The 24,405-nt window shown below is 32.7% G+C and overlaps 2 protein-coding genes across 5 annotated transcripts; both read left to right on the top strand.

The window, feature by feature from the left end:
• Window positions 1–813: 813 nt before the first annotated feature.
• Window positions 814–2,633, top strand: LOC106662007 (F-actin-capping protein subunit alpha). The gene is made up of 2 exons (XM_014385801.2): window positions 814–946; window positions 1,027–2,633. The coding sequence occupies exon 2, from the start codon at window positions 1,056–1,058 to the stop codon at window positions 1,917–1,919; it is 864 nt and encodes a 287-aa protein (XP_014241287.1). The 5' UTR covers window positions 814–946; window positions 1,027–1,055; the 3' UTR covers window positions 1,920–2,633.
• Window positions 2,634–5,688: 3,055 nt separating this feature from the next.
• On the top strand, window positions 5,689–23,011 carry LOC106661845 (scaffold attachment factor B2). Of its 4 annotated transcripts, none has more exons than XM_024229828.1 (18): window positions 5,690–6,334; window positions 6,493–6,571; window positions 11,137–11,321; window positions 11,405–11,620; window positions 11,831–11,923; window positions 12,586–12,610; window positions 12,879–12,945; window positions 13,262–13,287; window positions 13,361–13,455; window positions 14,057–14,206; window positions 14,495–14,621; window positions 15,871–16,231; window positions 18,159–18,278; window positions 18,345–18,467; window positions 18,542–18,676; window positions 18,808–18,953; window positions 19,273–19,453; window positions 22,808–23,011. In XM_024229828.1, the coding sequence occupies exons 1-18, from the start codon at window positions 6,212–6,214 to the stop codon at window positions 22,995–22,997; spliced, it is 2,442 nt and encodes an 813-aa protein (XP_024085596.1). In that variant the 5' UTR covers window positions 5,690–6,211; the 3' UTR covers window positions 22,998–23,011. The 4 variants fall into 4 exon arrangements, with proteins under 4 accessions (XP_024085602.1, XP_024085596.1, XP_014241034.1 ...); XM_014385548.2 differs by having other exon boundaries at window positions 5,691–6,334; window positions 15,868–16,231; window positions 18,354–18,467; XM_024229824.1 differs by having other exon boundaries at window positions 5,691–6,334; window positions 15,868–16,231.
• The last annotated feature ends 1,394 nt before the right edge of the window (window positions 23,012–24,405 follow it).

Below are 24,405 nucleotides of genomic sequence, written 5' to 3'. Positions count from 1 at the left end.
GTATGGCTATTATGTTCCTCCAGATATGGAATATAGCCCATTTCCAACATTTTTTGAAGTCTGTTTTCAAATACTGGTTTGCTGGATTGACGATGCACTTTAAAAATAATAACTAAGAATAATTGTTAATAGCTGCGTATCTTAGCCAAAAGAAAAACTGAACTAATTAGAACAGAACATGCTTACAAAATTAGCATTAATAGACCTTTTTCGATCATAATCTCTATAACAAAAGTCAATCACAAAAATATTTATATATCAACAATTCTCACAAATCAACTTTTCAGCCATATTTTGGTCATCAGACCTTTTCAGTCAATCAGTAAGTTCAAGCGGAAATTTAGTCCAGATTTTGACTATATCTTTTGAAAACCTTTTATTGGTAATTTTTGTTCAGCCATTTGCTTCGATTTATAATATATTTTTTAAATTAATTTACTTAATTTGTACTGATTTTAAAAAACATGAATGCGAGAGGCTTCAGTCTGCCTGTAAAATTTACTTACTATATTGAGGCATGTAGAGGTTATCTATTGTAAGCTAAAATAAAAATATAGAATTTTTTTTGAGAAAATGCAACAAAGTTGAAACCTTGTTTTTGAATAATTTTTGTACAGTGGAATTTCAGTCGTCTAGACATTTACGGTGTTTCTTAGGAACAGTCCCAGTTTCCGTAGCCTATATTTTTTTTAAATATGCAGTTGGTGTCTCGATTTGTAGGGATGGACGGAAAAAAATCTAATAATAAATTATTATTATTAGAGTGCCACTATTGGGGGTTCGTCATTGAACAACTGTGACGTCGTGGGACCGAGTCATGATGCTCATGATCAGGTCTGTGGTACAGTCTTACAATTCCACCCTGCTTTTACGGTTTATCCTTTATGTATAGGCTAACAGAAAATTCTTAGTTGGGTGTGCTTTTGCTACGTATCGAGTGCTTGACGTAAAATCTTATATATATATTTTAGGTTATGTTTGTATCTGTCGAAGGTTAATCTACAACTGTATAATACCTTATTCTAGTGGTGGAATTACGTTAGCGAGTATTAAAAATGACTCTGGACGGAGAAGAGACCATATCGGATCAAGAGAAACTTAAAATCGTTTCTAACTTCATACTCCACTCGCCCCCGGGTGAATTCAACGAAGTCTTCAACGACGCCAGGTTCCTGTTGAATAACGACACCTTGTTGAAAGAAGGGGCCCTAGGCGTGTTCGCCCAGTATTGTAAAGATCAGCTGACACCGGTCAAGATAAAAAACGGCGATTTCCCAGTATTAATAACAGAACACAACGATTTAGGGTCTAACAGGTATTACGACGCCCGGACAAAGCAATCTTTTAAGTATGATCCACTTAGACGGGAGACGTCCAACTACGATACGTGGGAGCCCCAAGTCGGTACTGAGAAGTGGAGGGCCGCTTTGGAAACTGAGCTCGACGAGTATATTGCAAATCACTACACGAAAGGTACGTGCAGTGTGTTTTCAAAAAAAGAAGACGGGAAAATCAGCTTAGTCGCTTGCATAGAAGCGCACCTTTTCCAGCCGAAGAATTGCTGGAACGGCTGCTGGAGATCGCAGTGGTTAGTCGTGTTCGATTCCGACACTGCACAGGTCAAAGGTGTGCTCAAAATACAAGTGCATTACTATGAAGACGGCAACGTACAGCTTGTCAGCTCTAAAGAAGTCGTTCACAGCTTGAACGTGAGTGACGAAGATCAACTCGCTAAAGATCTTGTTAAGATTTTCGAAGAATCGGAAGGAGACTATCAAAACGCGATTTCGGACAACTACGGCACGATGTCAGACACTACTTTCAAAGCTCTCAGGCGTCAACTCCCTGTTACAAGATCCAAGATCGACTGGAGTAAAATGGTATCCTATAGCATTGGTAAAGAATTGAAACCGCAGTGACTACCTATTGTATATAAATACAATAATAATATTAATGTTTTCATATGCATATATATATATATATAAATACACACACACATATATATATACAAATATGTATATGTATATATTATATATAAATATTATTTTATTACGTATATAATTTATTAATGATATTATTTCTCAAAGTTGTTATATTTAGCCTCTTATTTGCTTTTTAATTACACCTTCAATTCTAACAAAACTAAGAAAATTAAAACTTATGTTACATTCATATGAGTATACATATATATTTATGTATGTATGTATGTATACATATATATTTATGTATGTATGTATACATATATATTTATGTATGTATGTATACATATATATTTATGTATGTATGTATACATATATATTTATATATGTACGTATGAATGTTATGGAGTTATGTTATATTTTAGGACTGAGTGTCACTGGTGATGGATTTACATGATTGTAGCAGTTACGTTATTTTTTTCTTTTTCTTATTAGTTTATACAATTTTGTAATCAAATTTATTTTTCTGAGTTTGATTTTTGAATTATTGCTGTTATTGAAAATTTTGCTGCCCAAGTTTTCAGGGAACAGAAGTTTGATACTCAGCAAAAGATTGTCTATTTGTATATTGGATAAACATCATAACCCCATGTATTAAATTGCATTGTTTTTGTTATGTAATTATATTTGAATAAATTTATTTGAAATTGATAAGGTTGTTGTTTATTTAAACAAATACATATAGCCGAATAGTTAGATAATGACTAAAGTTTGATTTTTGTTTTATCCTTGGATACCAAATCCAGTGTAATGTTTATATTTTATTTTTTATATTTAATATTGCTGATATCCCAAATTAGTAAAATTGGTTTTGGAAAAAAAATAAGGCTAATAAAAGAGATTACGAGATTTTCAACCTGTATTCTGTGGCATATTGAACGTGTTAACGCCGGTACACATAACTCTCCCACAACTTTATAAAAGAAACAACGATATCAGATGTCAAAATGCTCAAACACACCTGAAAGACCAAACCAGCGAGGATAGGCAGACCAAGATAGATGATTGATAATGGTCAAATAGCCAAAAGAACATTAAACCATGAGCAACATTATCAATTAAGAATATGATCAATGAGGAAGATACAATAAATGACCAAAAGCTTGGCAAACTACAAATTTGTCGCATGTTTTATCAGATTACTGAAGTGAAATTTACAGCTCTAGAAGAACGTGGCAGTGTAGTTCTTTGGTTTATAAGTTGCTTATTTATGTGAAAGTCAGTGGAACTTTGCGAATAAGTGCTATAGGCAGTTGAGGGAGTATATTGTCCTTTAATGGGAAATACGACTTTGCATTATCATCGTGACAAATTTCAGCAATAATTATTAGTAAAATAGACAAACACACAGTAAAAAGAATACAAATTTATCTCTTTAAACTTTTTTATAATTAAAACTGCTATATTTTTTAAAGTTTATAATTGTTATATAACATCAATTGTTACAATTTAAATTCTTTTTTATTATTCATAAATTCTTTTATTTATTTTTTATTTTTTATGAATCTGGTCATCTAAAACGATTGATCATAGATGAGCTCATCTCTGCTGGCTCACCGCAGCCTTGAAAAAGGACACAGCAGAGGTCCCGAATTACATGTAGGAACAAAAATTAAAACAAAGAGGTTGTGAAGCTCAATAAATACCCCATCAAATGATTCTACAAATGTTTTAGTCTTTAGTAGAAAGAATGCATAGCTCATGAGGCAAAATAATTCTTTATCAATAGATAATGCAATAAATGAACAAGTGATTATGTTATCTTGTGTATGCTCATTTTCCTGTATTGTCATAATGTTGCATTGGTAAATATCCAATGAATGTTTTGTCACCCTAATCTTCTGACAGTTTTTTTTTCTTCTAATTTGATATTAATGTTTGTAAAAAAATCGCACATGATTCAAGCAATAAGTCATGATTAGGCATATTTTGTTCGATGATTACTTTTAGGGGGACTGTTACTTTTATTTATTTCAACTAAAGGATAGAAAAATTTAGTAATTCATTGATACGGAATGTTCACTTATGCCAAAGATTTATGTGGTCATTTTAAATGCTGAACCAGCATAGGATCAGAGTCTGTATTTAGTAAGTGAATACCTAACCGAAGATTGCCCAATGCCAAAACATGTTTGACTAATTCAACAAACCCAAAAAGTGCCCCAATGCTGCATGAATTGATTTTGTAGGTATAACAATTATATTCTTTAAAAATAATAATTTTAAGTAAAACACACATGATGAATTCAACAACTACGAAAATAAAAGGAGAATGAGTTTATTCTTATTACTAATTCAAAACTTTAATTAAATTTGTCTTTTAATTACCTGATAATTAATTATATAGTGAAACAAAATACAAATTACCAATACCATATGTGAATAAATTTTCTGAGAATTTACTTGAATGTTTTGAGAGTTGTTCATCTTTTGAAAACTTTGAATTAACTGGTATTAAAAATGTTCATGTCAAAAATATTAGTTGTAATTTTATAAGTATATTTTTTTAAAGAATAAAGTATGTTTTTATTATTATGTTGGTGTGTCCATTTACATTACCCATTATACATAACACATTTTTAGTACAAATACTATTAGATTAAATTAAATTTAAATTAATTGCCTCATTTTAATTTTTTTTGTTTTTGTCGTTTCATGGCTCATTTATCTAAAAATCCTTATAATAATTTTTTTTTTTACTTTATACAAAGCATAACTTAAAAAGTGTATTATCATTAATTAAAGTGTGTTTTTTAATGACCGGTTGTTTGATAATTTGTTGATTCATGAGGAATGGTCAAGAATCAACTTGTTTACAAAAAAACTTTTTTCATTTTTTGTCGACATTTCAATCTTTATTTTGGTCATCATCAGGGCATAAAGTGTTATTATTGTGGTATCGTATTGATACATACAATATGACACCATAAGAATAGCACAACAATAAAATAAAAAAGGTTTCTAAACTACCTCATTATTAACAAAATATTAATTAAAGTAATTCTTGTTTTACAGGTCGAACCATTTTACATTTTTCATACTTAATATATGTTTTAGTTGGCCCTATTAAACAAAATAATTATTTTAATTGAGCTATTGTTTATGCAAAGTGTGGTGGAGTGGAAAAATTAGTGTGATGGGCGAGCCTCGACCCCACAACACCCTTATAAGTACCCTAGGGATTTGAGTCCCATTACACATTGTATAAAAATTAATTAATCAATTTTTCATACTATTCTCAATAATTAATCAAGGACTGCTAAGAAAAAGGCTATGTATCGCAAGGCTTATATTATACTTTGCACCCAGGACTGTTAGTGAGGCAAATACGAATTGAACACCTTAACAACCACTCTGGGCCAAGATATGTTGCATTTATGTTACTTCATGTTCTATATGATTTTTATTGAAAATTAAACCGCTACATGAATACGTACTTCAAATTAAACTCATAATTTTTTGTACAATGTACCATCTTAATATAATAACAATCGATTTTTAAAATAAATGACTGATTTTAAATTGTTAAGATTATTGATTGATATGTTTTTTTTTTGCTTTGAAATTTGAATATTTTAGCAGCACACAGTTTTTATGAAATATAGTTGAATATATTTGTTTGAGCGTGCACCCTTTAATGTTGTTTCCAGTGAGGGTGTGTGATGTCGCTGCTGGAGTCGATCGATGCCCGATTGTCCATCAGGCTTTGCCACTAAAGGAAAAAATTTTATGTAAAAGGAATCGGTTTCCAGCGTGAAAACGTTTCAAATTATTAATATTTTATAATGTCGCAAATCGCGTCCGAATTGTAATGATTAAAACCGGTTCGTACATCAAAGTCTGAACGTTAAGTGAGCATTGGTATTTGCATAGTCGCTTTTCGTGTGTACTGCAGTGTTTTTTGGACGAGGTTAGGAATAACGCAGTTTATTATACGGCAGTGTTTAGTGTATTGATATCCGTTATTGTTAAGTCTACATAAACGTTTTCTTATATATTCTCGACTTGTTCGATTTTATGCGTTTTTGAATCGAACATTAATTTTTAAAATATTGTATAACATCTGAGCCCGTGATTTCGGTTTCCTTTAAAGTGGAGAAGAAATAAAAAGCCGCCGGCCTAGCTTTTTCGATAGGCTGTATTACTCGATAAATGCTTTTATCCCTCGGGGGCAGAGTTTTCAAATTGGAGGAGGTAAATTTTCCGTTTCGTCCGTGAGTTTACCGTCTGCGATGTCGGAGGTAGATACGAAGAAATTATGTGAACTTCGTGTTGTCGATCTTAAAGCCGAGTTGGAAAAAAGAGATTTGGATACGACCGGTGTCAAAGCTGTCCTGGTTAAAAAGTTGAAGGAGGTAAAAAAAAAATATTTTAGCCTGCGTTGTTGAGGTTATCCTCGTTGTTGTTGTTTTAATTCATTTGTTTTTTGTGAGAAAACACCGGAAGGCACACACTCAACTACTAACCATTAAACTACTTTGTTTTTAGTTTCAAACTTAATTTGTTTGCATAGGCTATGTCAGGAGAAGGCCTTGACCCAGAGACCTATGCGTTTACCGTCGATTCCAAGGGTTCACCCGTCAAGACGAAAAGTACGTATTTACACTTTTATTTTCACTTCTTTTTCCACTGGTCTGTTAAAACTTCCAGATATTTTTCCCGTCTGCCATGGTCTTGTTACAAAGATTGTATATTTTTTACATAGACTTATTTATTTTAAGATCAGTCGTAATGTTTGTTTAATACAGTGGAAATGTTCTTTATAATTGGGATACTCGTTTTTTTTTGTTTAAGAGGCAGGGTCTTAAATTGGAAAGTCTAAATTTTACACATCTCACACCTTCAAGTAGCTAAAATTAAAATTTTATTCAAGTATTCTGTTTCAATACCTCTGTATGCAAAACTTCATTCTTAACTTAACTGCTCTGTCTTTTAAGTTTAATGCAATTTTATTATGCCTTCTATCACTTAAATAATAAAAATTCATCCATCAGTTTTTCAGACATTTTCACAAACCTCTTTTAAAATTAATTTCTCTTTCATTTTTAAATTTGCAATTGTTTTCTATTAAATATCTAGTGAGCTGTGCAATAAAGTAAATTTTATGAGACAAGCTGAGCTGAAAGTTATGATGGCAGCCGCACATTGACACCGTTGAGGTGAAGGGAAGAACAATTAAATGTGTAGTATTTAGTGACCATTAATTAACGATTATTCAGAGGTTGTGAGATGCTCATTATTTTCTTTTATCGTGCCAACGTTTCAGTCTTTATTGAGATCATCTTCAGGGCCTCAATGAGGGCCTCGTTGGCACACCTCAATAAAGATCGAAACGTTGGCATATCACAATAAAGATTGAGATGTAGGACACCACAATAAAGATGGAAATGTTGGCACGCCATATGGGGGTAGACTCGTACCCCATCCCTAAAAGCTCCGGGACTTGGTTGCTCACGTGTCCTGCATAAACCTCTTGGACTTGTTCACAAACCCCAAGATTTTGGACCATTTTATCTCGGGGACGCCATAAAGATCGAAATGTTGGCACGATAAAGAAAATGTTTTTCCAAACCCACATCACACAAGACCGCATCTCATGATCTATCAATAAAAACAATTGAAGTTGTCACTTCTGGTGGGGAGGGGACGGAGTGAACATTCTGAAAATGTTTGAGACAGAGCTTTGTTTTAAGGTTGCATGGGCTATCCTTTAGCCTAAAAACCGTCCTGAAGAGTCTCAGTATGCTCTATTATTAGGATCTCCAAACAGTCTTCGGTGTGTTTAGGAAAGTCATTTGGCCAGTTTATTGCCACTGGGAGTGCTGCCAGTCAAACTTCTGAAGGAGCAGCCTACCCTCAGCTATGCAGCGGGGTTGTTGGTCAATTGGTACATTGCTTACTAGCCTTAGGTGCCAATATACCAGAATATATGAGTGTATTCAGACCCGGATGCAACCCTGAGGAATGTGCTTTGGCAAAATGTTAAGGAGGGTAGGGATGACATTGGGAACAGTATTCAAGCTGGGAAGCTAGCTGATTCCACCCTGGTCCTTTTGGCCATATTAAATGGCCTGGACAATCTCACCGTGTTATCCAAACTCCACCATACCTATACTGATTTTACTGAGCTAAGTTCTTGGAACTTAGATCAACGTACGTTGGTTTTTGCCTTGTATTCACACACAGGTCAGAAAACCGATGAGGGTATGGCATGTGCTATGTACTGCAAGGGTGCGTACAGTTTATGTTCATCCCTCTGCACTGTAGGGATTACATGGCAGAATTGTATGCGATTTGACACACTTTTGAGGTGATAGGAGTAATGGTGGCTCTGCTTAACTAGTTACAGTGAATCTCACATTGCAGCTACTGTTTGTAACGGGTTACTGCTGTCTGTGACAGGTACTCTATCGACATTCTCACTGTTTTTTAGTTGTAGAGATACATTGAAGTGTAACAAAAAGGCGGATGAGGCAATGAAGGCTGTGATGTCCCACCTAATTGAAGGGTGCAATTCCTTGGCTGTATATTAAGAGTGTGTAGGAATGCCGCGTGATATGTGAATTGAGTTTGAGATTGGCAGCGAGTATCAGGGTCCCATGGTCAGTTTCAGGGTTGTTTTATTGAATAGTGTATAAAGTAAAGATGGCTCCAGACAGTCAGTATTCACCGAATGCTGATTGGTGCTGAATATTTGCCAAGTCTTGTGACGCTCGTGTTGTCATTCACCAAATAACACGCCTAAGTATACGCTACATGGGTTCATACAACCAGCCAGTTTGTGTGGAAACAGCGAATATTTGCCAAATGAATGCGAGTCCTCAAGTTGTACCAGTTTGTGATGAACAACCTTGAAACTGTCATTGGTGCAATTGCGGACTCTGTTTGGTGTAGTGGCTACAAACTCAGACACAAATCAGTCGCTGATTACTGTTGGCCCATCTTACTTTTGATTTGTTTCCACGCAAAAAAACCCGTTCCAAGTTTTGTGATTCGGAAGAGAACCATTCCAAATTATTGGTTCAGCTTGGTACAGATCGAGGAACTCGAAGATTGTTATTTTGGGCCAATCCATTCCTATCCGACAGAAACATTATGAACTTCTTATATTATTTCATTAATACATCTATATTAATTGGGAATAATTTATTATTGAAAAAAAATGGGGGTCTGGGCGCAAGGCGCTCGGACATTAAATTCGTGACAACGTATCCTAAGACAAGGAACACACAGCACAGAATAACAATAAACATATACCACAGAATAACAATGAGGACACAATTGATTATATTATAATTAATATATTTTATTCATTAAATGATTGTTACATATGTAATATTTAATATCTTTGAATTTTTGTTATCTTGTTAAGAATCGTAACGTAAAGCACGCTCGGCTTTAATCGGTTACTCTCGGCTCGAGCGTAACAGGACACCAATCGTAACGGGACAATGAGTCATACTTTTTTTGCGAATGCCTCCTAGCGTTACTGATTTATAAGACGTTGTCACGTCAATAAATAAAAGTGTTGATAAATGATAACAGCTAATATCTGAATGAGTGGATCTTTGATTTGGCTAATCCATGAATATTTGTGGATTATGAATGAATTCGACAATTAGCTGAGTGTGGTGAGCACTGAGTATTGTTGCTCGGTGATTAACCAAGCACTCATCCCCACTAGTTGGCATTCGGTGAATCCCGCATGTCTAGAGTCACCTTAATGATAGTGTCTGCCCTTAATGTGTATTGAGTGTGAATGTATTTATTGGCATGATTGTAGTGTGAGATGGCCAATGGTAGAAAATTAAGTATCCCATCGAACCCAGTTATGTTGATATTCATAGGTGTAAAAGTTGATGGAGGATATTCGATACAACTAGGTGAATCTTAATAAAAATGTATTTAAGAGTGAGTGTGTTAATGAATTTAGGAACTGGATTTTAGGCTGAATTGACCTAGATATTGACTTCGGCCAGAGCCCAATCTCGGTGGCTGATAAGACCGAGGTCAGACCTTGGACTGCCAACACCTCTGTGGTGGGTAATTGTTGAATCAAGAGGCCCAAAATAATTCAAATTATCAAGAGGAAAGAAAAAAATCAAATTATTAAGAGTTGATGATGTACATTACAATTCTTACTTAATTTTTAATTGAAGTTCTTACTTAAATTGAACATATATAAAGCATTGTAAAAATAATGAAAAAGTGGAAATAGGTCAATTGTAAAATTGAACTAGTTAGGTTAACATTATTTAAAACTAATGAAGTGGTTTTTGTTTTGTCTATTTAGACAAAACTAAAACTAAAAATAGTTTTTCCAAAGTGGCCAATGCTGAGTACACATTGATAAAACTGATTTGGTTAAGCATAAAAAACAAAAGAAAATCCAACATTTTGTAATACTAATTGTATCCAAATGTACGGAATTTTTTAACTAACCGAATTTCTTGTGCATTTGTGATCATCTCAATTTTACGGTATTCAATGATAAGATCTTTTCACATGAGGCTGTTAGATGATTCGATTAGTTGAATGGACAAATGAAAAATAGTTTAGCCCTGTAGCAAATGGTGGCAAGGCACATGTTCTCATGCTCACTGGCTGACTCTACTCAAAATACACAAGTACTTCACACCAGTCATTTATTTGAGCCAATTGAGTCCACCACAGAAAACATTGCCATTGCATGTTTCGATGTGGAACAGTTCATTGAAAAAATTCATGTTAGTCCTGCGACATGAGATTTGAAGTGTGAGGAGTTTAGTGACAAAATTAAAAGGCAATGGTAGGAAATGGCATGACAGTAGTTGTGAGAAAGTGTGTTTTACAATTTTGTACTTATAACTGATGAACCCATAGTTTTCTTTGACTGAGTTTCCTCTTTGTTTTACTTCTCTTCTTGTAGAAGAGCAAGTACAAGTAATCCTGCTTCCTCTTTTTACACTATATTTTTAGTTATTTCTTTTTAATTATAAAAATGAAATGAACAGAATTTAACCATGTTAACAATAAACACCGTCAACTGTGGGTCTATAACTCACTATCTAGTGTAAATTCTGTGATAGTGATATTGACTTTATAACAAAAAGCTATGTATGATAGTGAAAAGAATTAGTCCAAATACGTATAGTACATAACAATTTCCTTATTGTAGAAAAAGAAGAAAATATTACAGAAGAAGAGACTAATAAAGATACTTCCAGTGAGAAACTTTCGGAATTAGACAAAACCAATTCAGAAGATGCAAGCAAACAGAAAGAGGTAGCTGTAATTAAAACAGATAATGTTGATGTTGCAGACGCGCAATTGGAGGAAGTTAAACCATGCGATACAAATAAGGTAAAGTTCTGTTGCTTTTTCATTTTTCGAACACCGTTTTTTCCTATCAAACCTATTTAAATTTTAATTGCTATTACCTTCAGCAAGAAGAGCTTTTGAAAGATGATAAGCCTTCTACAAAAATTCGTGAAGATCCAATTAAAGAAGAACTCGAAAAAGAAGAATTGGTTTATGACGATTTGAAAGATGAAGATAAAGTAGAAGACAAGGATGAATATTGTGAAGAAGAAGCAGATGAGGCTTCAAAACCTGGGCAAGCTACAAGTGAAAAAGATCCTGAAGAAGAAGAAAAGCTTGAGGTGAAATAATTATTGCAGTGTTCGTTGTTTTTTCAAGGATGTAATGTTTTAACGTGTTATAATGAGAAATAATAATTTTTTAATAAAAGTTGTTCATTTTGAATGACTACTTAAACTGCTTTTGGTTTGGGTAAAGTTTTTAAAACCCTATATATTTTTTTTTTTGCTCTTTTTGTTTTCTATTGCAATAATTGTGCATTCATGTTTTAGTTGCAGGAAAAGAACGATGTAAATGGTATGGACACAGAGGATTCAATTCATTTGACTATAGGAGAAGATGAAGAGAAATTGATGGCTGGAGAGGTATGTTAATAAAACTTTATAATGTTTAAATTTTTTTCTTTTCCTTGGCTCTTTGCTTTGGAAATATTGCCATATGATAGATGTTTAAATTTAAATGTTGCAAATACCAGCAATAACAAAAATTAAAATTAAAAAAATGGTGATGATAAATATTAGTTAGAATTGTTTATAGTTGGGTCATTTATGAGTCTGCCTATCCTTGCTGGTTTTATATCACAGACCCACCATTGTAGATAGTAAAATGCCCAGTTGCATTTGACAAGTCCAAGTCAGCAAGAAAAGAGCCCAAGATAGTCAGAAATGTCTAAATGCCAAGTTTTCATACCCTTCCGATCACATCAAGAAATTTTACAAATTAATAATCTGTGAATCATTTTTAATTACCAGTAAATTAAATTTATCAAACTGCAAGTAATTACGTTTTTGATCCTACAAAATGGAGAAAAAATAAATGAAAAAAAAATAATAATTGAAAAAATATATTATTGGTAATAAATAATGTTTAACAAATGTTACCTGTAATTTTTATAGTTACTACTTTTGGATAATGTCTTTATTCTAATTACTAGGAATGAATTTTTATTTATGATCAGTTTATGCCTAGTTTTAAAATAGCATTAAATGTTAATTCAGTTTGTCTAATGATGTTTGCTTTTATTTAGGATGATGTCGTAGATAAGAAGAAAGGTAAGCTTAAAATTAAATTCAATTGGCTGTGTATGTGAGTGTAAATGTGTTCATGCATGTACTGAAATTTCTATCCATGCCTTCTTTTTAATTGGTTAATAATTATTTAATCGATAAATGTCAGCATGATATTAACCAAATAATTTTAAATAACAAAATCGTCACGAGTTATAATAAATATGTGAAAAAGTTAACAATCTCCTCTACATGTAAATCATGCATGCCTTGTAAGAAAATTATAAATTGAATGCAATTTTTACTTTTTTAGAAATGAAAGACTGTGGGAGAAGTGGAAATAAGAAACAAGAGTCTCGAAAGGATGCAAGGAATGTTAGGTGTGTATTATATATTAAGTGATTTTTTAAATTTTTAATTTTATGGTTTTTCTATTTCTACAACGGTGGTCACATATATTTATCATGCTGGTAATAATGATAAAAATACATTTATATTTTTAAGTTCCTACATTCATGATATGTGCATAAAAGAATAGTTTTTTAAATAATGAATTTAAAAAAAATACGTTTTTATGCGCATATCATAAAAAATTTGTTATATGTATTATGATTATTGTGTACAGTCTGAATAAGATGATAAATTTAAAAAAAAAATGTGCTTATACATTGTAATAAAATAATATGTTGTTTTCAGTCCAGAGAAATCATCAGATGAAAAAGGTAGTACATCTATTTAATTTTTTAAATACTAATGATTAAATAATTGTTTACTGATTTACACCTTAATCAACAGCTAAAAAGAGTACTCATAGAAATTTATGGGTTAGCGGTTTATCATCAGTTACAAGGGCGACAGATTTGAAACACGTCTTCTCAAAAGTTGGCAAGGTAATTGTATGACAACTCTTTCAAAATAATCAGTTGTAATTCTCAGCTTCTTTTAAATATCCACAGTATTAATTACACCATATAAAAAATTAGCTATTGGCTGTTTATGGTCAGCATAATAAAATTATACAATAATATAAGTAAGAATATATTGAACGATGGTAGTCACTGAGTGGTTGTACATCAGATTCAGCTTATAGACCATCGTGGGTTCAATTCCCACTGTTGCCCCAGGAATTTCTGATCTTGACTTCTCTCTAGGAGAAAAAAAAAAAGATCCACGTAAACAGATGTCATGATGTCACTGTGGATCGAAGTCAGGATGATACAACTGGTTAGAACAGCGGTGTATTGAGGTGAAGGTCGTGGGTTCGAATCCCACTCGTGACACTAACTTTTTCGTTTCAACCAATACCTTACATAAAAAGGTTAATTAATTTAAATTTAAGTTGTACCACTGAATTAAAAATGTAAAAACTTCTGTAATCGTAAATGGAACGGAAGAAGAGAACAAAATAAATGACATTTCTCTGGGGTTACCTGAGAGAGGAGAAAAATACCTTAGATAAAAAATATAATTAATTGAATTTATTTTTATTAGGTTGTCGCAGCTAAAGTTGTGACAAATGCCAAGACTCCAGGGGCAAGATGTTACGGTTTTGTCACAATGGCAACGACTGAAGATGCTCAATCAGCAATCCGTGATCTCAACTGTACGGAACTTCACGGTCGACTCATTTCAGTGGAAGCTGTAAGATATAGTTTTGTTTTTGCTTCAAAATTCTGACCATTAATGGCTTTTGGTATTAAATTATTTTTTTTCAAAATGAGTTGCACTACATGTACTTTTGAGTTGTGTCTGTGTCGATTTACTTGGTTAACTATATACATATATATATTTTTTTAATTCTATTGCTAATTGTGATTGAATTAATTAAAAAAAATTAAATTAGATTTTGTTTATGGATTAAGGTATAAGTTGTTTGTTAAAAAATAATTTTCACTAAAAATTAACAAACTTTAATCATATTATTTCCAGGTTGCAAATAAGCCCAAAAATGCTGGTACTAAGAAACCTGAAGAAAAGTCATTGACAGCGCCTTCACCAAGGAGGTCAGAAGAAAGAAAACGTAAAAAAGAAGATAGCGCGATCCCCTCGGGTACTGGTAAGTTTGTACTTTGATTATAATTTCATTTTGTTTTAGGTTTTACATAGATATACATTTTCACATCAGACAACTTTTGTAGTTTGTACATAACTACAGATCAAATTTAATTAACAAAGTGGAATAAAAAATATTCCACATTATTTAAGTTTGAGAAGAAAGACATTGGGATTTCATAATTAGCCTCTTTTATTTTTCTTCTTTTTTCAAACATTAAAATGGCTCACTTACATACATGCTTTTGGGAAAGTACAACTGATTCACACTAAATACATTATTTGCAAAACAAAAAATAAATAAATAAAATACCAGTGGACCATAAGGCATTGTCATCATTCATCTGAGGGTATTAAGCAGTACAGACAGAAGAAACTAGCATGGAGAGTGAAACAATTCTTAATTTGGAGTTAATGGTATGCTGTGAACTCTTTCAATGTTCGTGATGAAACAAGTTAAGGAAGTACTTAAAGAGCCTGGAAGAAATTTTTTTTACAAATTATACATTAAATCAAACTAATTAGAAATGTATTATAATTGTCTAAATCACTTTGAAAATATTTTGATCAATTAGCCAAATTTGTATATTTATTTAACATCCAACCTTTATAATGGCGCATGCCATTGTTATATGAGTTTTCACATTTTCAATATTTATTTACATTTTTATACTAAGATTTATATTGTAAGTCAAACTGCATATTTAAGTTTATATTTTTATTTAACAGAAGTGTAAAAAGTGTACTGCAACAGCAAAATTATGAATATAATGTAGGGTCGAACGTGTAAAAACTTTCTTCTGAGTAACATAAGTGCCAAATATTTAATTAAGTATTTTTTCTTGCATACGAAATTGTGTGAGATGAGTGAGTTATGTAGCTATGAGAAAATATCTAAATAATGGATTGAACAGCTACTTAATCTTTTATCAATGACACCAACACTTGTCAACCAGTCTGGTCAGCCTGTTCAAGATGTTATTGTGTTTATTCACTTCTACGAAAGTCTCAAATTTTATTTCTTCGTGAAAGATTAGCTGAGTGTTAAGCCAGCCAATGGAATGACCACTTTGCCAAACCAGTTATAGTACTTCTATTTTGATATACTTCTTGCAGCCAGCATATAACGTCAGCATTGTTTATTTGTTTTAATAATTATCACAACACTAATGTTCTTTTCTTCTTTTGAGTTACTCCTGCGCTCTCCGAGATCCTTTTTTTTGGATAAACATCACAAACCCCTTTTTCAGAAGATCAAGGAAGAGAGAATGGAGGCACAGAAGAAAAAACTGAAAGCATCGGAGGTGGAAGGACAAGTTCTGTTGGAGAAACCGGTGCCTGTACTACTTCAGAAGGAAGGAGGAGCACCGAAAGGAGACGAAGCACAGATAGGAGACACACTTCTTCTAGGGACCGGCATAGAGCACCTAGGCATCATTCCGGAAGTGAATCTGGCATACTTTCTTTCTCACAAATCAAGGAGGAAAGGGAAAGGCAAAGACTCCGGGAAAAAGAAAGAGCCCTTAGGGAAGAAGATCGAAGAAGAAGAGAAGAGAGGGAGAGACATCGGATCATAGAGAAAAAGCAACGAGATGAGGCACTCAGGCTTGAGAGGTCAGCTCCCTTTAGTTCTAAAAAGGCTTTATGCCTTAACAAAACAAACGATTAATAAATAAAAGTATCATATGAGAATAAACCTACATAAAAAGAAAATCTTTATGCATATGTGCTAAAAAGTTATCACACACTCGTCCATTCGTGCGTGCCCTTTCTTCAAAACACACATACACACACACACACACACACACACACACACACACACACACACACACACACACACACACTCTTCCTAGTCACACACATATGCACAAACAAAATTGTAGAACCTTCTCGTGGCTTCCAAATACATACTGTTCAAAATATAAAAAAAATCCCTTTTAACCATTGAGCTTAACTATCTAAAAGTTTGAAAACTTGATATTGAACACATTTCTGATTGTATATTATATATTTGAATATATTCATTCATTTCTGTCTGAACCCTAGTGCAAAAATTAACAAAGATTCCACAATATATTTTTTGGTCGATATGTTAATTTGTTTGGTATGGACATTTTTACATTACAAATCAGTTGAACAAGAGTTAATAATTTTATATGCTTGGGTGCAGTTATGACTTTTCTAATGGATTAAACATTTTATTTCTTCAAGTCGAATTGAATTCAAGTTAATTATTAGGTTGAAGTTATAGGGTTTAACTTGTTTTACAACTATATTTTGTAAGTTCGCTTTGTTTTTGTAAATTTGAGAAAAGGATGTGGAGGAATAAAAGTCTGTTATCTTCCACAAGCTTCCTTTTTTTCTTACAAGTACTTGGCAATCTTCAGTCAATTGTCAAGTTGTTTATAAAACAATTTTGGTGGATATATTTGCTAATGTATTGTTCTAGTTTTTACGCTTGGCAACTTCAATATGGCACCTTTGTAAAATTTTAACCAATTTTGACATTCTTAAAATTTCACAAAAACATAAGTTTTATCATATAAGGCATATACCAGAGTTATGTGGTAAAATTTATTTAAGAAATCTTCAAACTTTAACGTGCCGTGTGTTGATATATTATAAAATTCATAAAAATCCTACATATTCATTCCCGTAAGTTGTCTAATCCCCGAAGGTCCCAGTTCAAATCTCAGCAACCTTGAATTTGAACCCAAAGTACTTCTATAAGGGGTTTTCCTATGGAAAAACACCTGAACTATGGGTAATCAAGATTTCATTACCAATTAACATAAAAAAAGACAATAAAAATTAGGCATAATTTGTTATTATGGCTCAAGATTTATTTAATACATATAGATATAAATTTATATAACTATTTTACATGGTTGGTTTCTAGTTCAAAAAATATATTTTTTATTATTATTGTATTTGTTTTGAAAAGAGAGATATTATTAGACATAAAATTGTTTGATCTACTGTAGCTTCTTAATTTGATTAAAATGCATTTTGAATTTTGATACACTACTTCCTAAAACCAGGTTAGTAGAAGAAATAAGTTACATTACTCTTCACAAAAGAAAGACGACGGTATAAAAATGAAAAAAATAATAGTAGTAATAGTACAGAGAAAGAGTGAGAAAGAAAGAGGTGTGTGTGTGTGACGTTTTTGTTCAGTGGGATCCCTTAACTGGAAGAAAATTTCAAATTTACAAAGAACTAGGAAATGTGGGATAAACTTATAAATTGGTTCTTCCCAAATATTTAATCATAATCTTCAATCGGTAGGAATTATATTGTTATAATTTCTTTAGGTATCTTTGTGTCTTGTTTTTAACGTTTAAGAGGTAGGAAATTGTTTTGTATCAAATAACATTTGTGTCTATTATAATTGTAAATCTAATCAGGGATTTTTATATTATTGTGCGTTTATAACAATTTTAATTCCAGTTGTTCACAACTTGCTCAAATCAGGAGTTACGATTGAAAAAAATGCTGTCAGTTAATTGTTCTAGGCTATTTAAAACAAATATTTTTATAGGGAGCGTGAAAAAATTCGTATTGAAATGGCTCGCTTGGAAAAGGAAAGAGCTGAACTTCTTAGAATGGAAAGAGATCGATTACAGCGAGAAAAAGAAGATCTTAAAAGGCAACAATTAAAGTAAATCACTTATATTTTATTATTTATATTATATTTTCAATGAATTAAATGAATTAAAATTACAAGCTATTTTAGATTAGAGGAGGAGCGAAGAAGTAAAAGAACTCTCAGCAGTTCTCGAGATTCTTATGAAGATCGAAAAAGGCAAGCTACTGAAAGGCGCTATGAAAGCGCGCATGGACCTTCAAGGTTTTTTAAATTTTTTGCAATTATTATTTATGTTTATGGAAACTTTGTCATGACAATTTTCTAAACCAATTTAGGGATTACAAGAAAGAAAGTGCAAGGAGAGATGATGGTATATCACCACCCTCAGGCAGAGTGAGATATGGAGACAGCCCTCCAGCCTCATCAAGTAGAACTTCAAGAAGAGAAGAGACTTCAAGGATGAAAGATTCGTACGTTTACCTTTTTTATTATTACTTTTTTTTTTCCGAATTCGAAAAATTGGATTCCAATATTTTATTTTTATTTTTGATTTTAGGACGTTTAAAATTTCAAATAAAATAAATAAAATATATATTTCCAGAATGCGTTATTCAGATAGGCCAACGGGAACGAGTAGTTCAAGCTACCGAAGTAGAGATGAGCGTGACAGGAGAGAAGAGGGTTCTCATAGAAAATCAGAATCCTCCCGAATGTCTCACAGAGACCGTTATGATCCTACCACAAAAAGTATGTTTTTGAGAAAGTGAGTGTTTGTTGTGGGTGTGATTGTGCATATTTGATCAAACTGTAACTTAAAATGTTAAATCATTATATGATTATTCAATTTTCAACTGATTTTTATTAATGTTTTCATCAACTTAAAAACAGTTAAAGAAAAGTCCCAGGACACAGTTTGATAATAGATTCATATTTTATTTATAATTGTAAAAATGACTTAAAGTGATTTGATTTACAAATACAAATGAACCTTTATTTTAATTGTTAATAAATTGGTCTAATTGAATTTCCAATTACATAACTAATTATTTATGCGTTTTCATTTTAGGCGTTCACAGATATGGAGTTGAATCATGGGCTGGAAGTTCCAGCGCTAACAACAAAGAATTTTCATCTGTAGTTACTGGTGGGTCTGGTAGAGAGCCTCCTCCACCTGCCTGGAATGGCATGCCGGGTGATAGAAAAGCACCTCCCGACATGAATCCCTGGGCCCGAGCTCCTCCTGAAAGGTGAGATTGTTTTATTAGATTCAGTTAATGTTGTATCGCTTAATTATTGGGATTTGATCATCGTCTGGACTTCACAAATTGAATATACATATACAATCAATTTAAAATTTAGACCCTTATTTTGGTAACTTTTGTTACCAGTTAAACTATTGTCTTATTAAACATTACAATTAGTACAAGTACAATGTTACTGTTCTTCCTCAGACCATCTGGGGCTCAGTGGGGATTTTTTTTTTCCAAGTCTGCTTCATCTGCAGAAATAAAATAATCAGGCGCCACACTTTTTCCATTCCTTTTAGGGAAACATTGAACCCTCGGGGTTAAATAAAAACAAGAAAAATAGAATATCAGTGTGCTCAGTGTTAAATAAATTGGAAAACAAAAAGGAAATAAAACAAGTTCTCTTTTACAATAAAAAAAAGAAAGAAAAAGAAAAGGTCAGAAAAAATTCACCTAAAAGAAAAGTTCGAACCTCGTCCCGGTCCTTTTCCTTCTTGTCCCAAGACGGTTCTTGCACACGTGGTGAACTTTCCTTTGAACGGTGATAAGAAAATAAACTTGAAAATAATTTAAAAAATGCAAAAAAAGTCCTTTTTATCCAACCCGTTCAAGCTCGAGCCTCACTGGCCGGGCGCCACTCCTCACTCATGGCTCAGCTGGGCCTCCTTCATCTCCCAAAAACTGCTTGCACATCTTTGACTTCTTGCCGGCCTTGCTCAACTTTGCCGAAGGCACCCACATCTCTGGCTCTGGTCACTCCCCCCTCCAGTATAAAACAATTTTTTCCCTTTTTATTTTCCACTTGTAACAACTTTTACCATAGTAAAGAAAATAAAAACTAATTGACGTGGCACATAATAGTAGGATACAATTCAATGATTGCCCTACCTATTGTATAGTTCCTGAGATGGTATCAGAATTTAAATACAAGCTAAAAAGAATGATAAGGTGACCGCCGGTAGTTATTGTGATAGAATTTCGGCTCATAAACCCAACAGTCAAGGGTCCAATTCCCACCATCCCCCTTGGTCCTTTTTTCACATTACCCTTCCCCCATTGGTGTATTATGAAACAATCAAGAGAAAAAAATTCTTGAATTTCTCAATGCTAATATCAGAAGTGATTCTTCTTCTTGTTAACAATAGTGGAAGGGGGTAGCATTGTTGTGAAAATGTACATTTCTTTCAAGAAGAAACACGTTCTATGTGATGGCCTGATATCACAGACCACGACGTCAACTGCTAGATCACTTCCATCCATGTCCAGATTGCTTTTTGTCTTACTGAGCCTTTGTACAGGTTTAGCCCTCTGATGAACTATGGGGCATCCGTAACACCCCATTTTTCAGTGTCTGAGTGATTTTGAGGTGCAATTTAACAGCTGAGTCCCAAATTGCACTGGAATGTGTCCAGATGGGCCAAGAGGGACATTATGGATATACTTAAGCGGGGAACACACTTAACCGATGCAACACTATGCGACGTGACCCGACGCCTTGTCTCGTTTTGGTAGGGCTTGCACATGTTCTACGTCAAGCGCGCTCATACAGTCACACAGCATGTTTCACAATCGCAACACCTCTTTTGTTCTTAATGCATTATTTTGAGCAAAATTATATAATAAGTTGTTAGTTAAATTTTATGAGCACAACCATGTAAATTAAATTAAATTTTTAAAAATAAAGTTATTCCGGTGTTTTGATAAATTATTTTCTGCTTAATCATCGTAATTAAATAACTTTAAATAAAACTCCTGAATTTTTGATCTCGTTTAATTTGGTTTACATTAAAATAAGCATGTAGTAATTAATATATTTACGAAATTTCATATACATAGTTTGAAATAAACTACAAAAAATATGAGTGCCCACTTCTGATGCTGCTCGACGAAAATGCTTGTAATTTTATGAGCAAAATCATGATATAAATTGTTTGTTAAATTTTATGAGCAAAACCATGTAATAAATTTTAGTTAAATTTAATGAGCAAAACCACGTAATAAATTGTTAGTTAAATTCATTCTATCAATAAATGGTATTCCAGTGTTTTGATCAATTTTCTGCCAAACCATTAAAATTAATTTTTTAAAAATAAAAATAATGAATATTTGATCTCGCTTAATTTGGTTTACATTAAAATAAGTATGCTGTAATTAATATAACAACAATAATACATATAGTTTGAAATAAAAATATGAGTGTCCGGTTCTCTTGTCTTCAACTGTAGGAAAATCAGGATGTGGGGATCACATAGCGTAGAGTAGGGTAGCATTGCGTGGCATCAGGCAGATGTGCACGGAGGTCATACAATCTTATGGAAAATTGGAAATTGGATTTGCATCGGGTGGCTTCGGGTAAGTGTGTTCCCCGCTTTTGTTTTGATTGCCTTTGTAGCTGCACCCAGGTAGTGTCTAATCCAGAATGACTAAGGTGTTAGAAGAAAAATTTTCATACATATGGGTATAATAAGGGTATTTCAACTACAAGGTGAACCCTGGGGGTGCCAGTGTTTTTGAAGAAAAACCGATTTTTAAGTATATTAGTTGCTGGATTCGACACATCTTAACCTTAAATGATGGGTGCCATTTCAGTACCTAAACTGTTGAGGCCACCGAAATTGAGGATCCCTTACTATTCTCCAGTCTTGACACCAATAATTTACTTTTGAGATATACTCTTGCATTTTGTTTAGCTGCTTGATAATTTTTTTCATTATATAGATTGCTGCGTCATCTACAAGGTGTAATAGTTGTCAAGGTAGGAAAATTTTCATTTGTGTAGAATATGTAGAAGAAAGGTCCTAGGTAATGCCCTGTGGGACCCTTGACAAAGAAGAGCTGCAGAACTGGTGTTTCTTGGTATGTTACTGTAAAGCTACATTCGGCCATGTGACTGATACATGCTGCTTCACCTTAAATAACAAAATTATTGAAGGCTTTCTCTATGCCTAAGAATATTCCAAAGCACATTTGTTTATCTTTCAGGATTTCTGTATTTTTTCACTTCCTATGTGGTTTTAATGCACGAGAATGTTCCCTCTTAAATCCAAATTGCATAGGAAGTACTAACGCATTTAGTGTGCAATCATGACAGAACTTGATAACTGATTCCGGCTTTGCCTGTTTTCAAAAGGTGCTGTGGTCTCTTGGGGTTTTCTCTGCAATACTCAGATGGTAACTTGGCAGAGGAACAAGACCTTACCCAAGACAAGTTAATTTTTACCCGAGATATTGCATTAAATTGTTTTTAAAAGAACCGCATAATTTTCACAGGGCACGCTGAGTGATTTACTAAATCTTTGGGTGTGACTTGCACCTAGGCAAACACAAATCTTATATACTGTGTCGTGTTCACAGGTGGGCAAGTAGCGGCAGCGGTGGCAGTAGTTCAATGGTTGGAAGTGGAGGTGGGAGTAGAGGAGTTTACCCACCACCCATGGTTTCAAACATGCCAATGCAAATGAGTGGAGGACCATTGAGCTACCAAACTTCTGGTGATAGATTTGATGCTTATAAGCCAATAAATTCAATGAGTAGAAAATATTAATATTTTTAACTTTACATTCCTTGAATTCTTTCTTATTGTAAATATTGATATATTTGTAACAAATTTGCTTAATTTACTCCTGATTTTGTTACTACAAAGATTCAATTATTATCACAAAACTCAAAATAAACAATTTATTATTTTGATTTATCTTGTTTTGAAATATATTTATGATGTTAATTGTACATAGAGCACCATAAAAAATGTAGCTATTATTTTTAATTATGCAATTTCAGTCATTTTTAAGCAATTGTGGGAAATTGTACATTATTTGATTTAGTCTATTCATGTAGATGTGAGTTTAAATTGTTTTTGGAATGTTTTTTTTTTCAGAATTTATTTTGTCTCCATTTTTTATACAAAGTGTAGTTTTTATCTTTGGGCAAACATATATTATATAAAATAATATAATATATCCACAAGTGTTTCTTTTTTGTTTAATCCTTTCAACTAATCCTTCCTTTTATTTATTTATTTTTTTTAACGAGGGTTCGCAACAGCAGAGGTTATATCAACCCTCGGGGTGCCGGTGTTTTTGAAAAAAAAGCCCATTTGTAAGTATGCGGGTTCGAATGCAGGGCTGCTGGATTCGAACCCGGGACCTTTACCTTACAGTGATGAGCGCCGTGTCAACGCCTAAACCGTCTAATCCTTCCTTACCTGCAGAAATTATCAGAAAAATTACAAGTCAGAATGAGTAATTAATAACATTAACCCTATCTTTTTATAAGGTTTAAAATAAAATTAAATACATAATAATTAAAAAAAATAAATAAATAAAATAACACGTTTATAAAATGCCTGATAAGCAAAACTAATAAGAACAGACTAACTGAGATAATAAGATCAGTACATTACGAGTGGTAGTAGGTTTTATAACAACCAAGTTATATATTTTTTAAAAAGTAAAAGTATTTACAAATGGTAGTAATACGGTATCCATATATAAAATATATACATACATTATACTGAATAGCTTAACTTTTTTTTTAGATATATGTTCTGATAGAAAAAGTATCTTTATAACAACCAAGTTATATATTTTTTTAAATAAAAAGTATGAGTAGTACTATGGTATTCCTATAGACAAAATCTTCTAATAGAAATAGTTATTTATTTTTATAACAACCGTTATTTATTAAGTGAAAGTACTTAATTTGACAATCTCTAGAAAGAAATTAAATTTACACTACTTTTTGCATCATATCTTTGCAATCAAAAAATTAACAGTCAAAGCGTATAACAAACTTTAGAACAATAACATATAACCATACATAATAATAATAGTGGCTTAGGGTTGTTCTAGATTATTTTGAGACATTAAGAAAATGTATAATTTAATTTTCTTCTCTTAACAACGAATGAATAATGTTAGAGGATAATAAACTGAAATAATTTACTATTCAAT

Source organism: Cimex lectularius, unplaced genomic scaffold (genome assembly GCF_000648675.2).
Source record: "Cimex lectularius strain Harlan isolate CLEC.00 unplaced genomic scaffold, Clec_2.1 scaffold57, whole genome shotgun sequence".
Lineage (NCBI taxonomy): Eukaryota > Metazoa > Arthropoda > Insecta > Hemiptera > Cimicidae > Cimex > Cimex lectularius.
The sequence above is the reverse complement of the archived record's forward strand: the minus strand, read 5'-3'. Positions and strand labels throughout refer to the sequence as shown.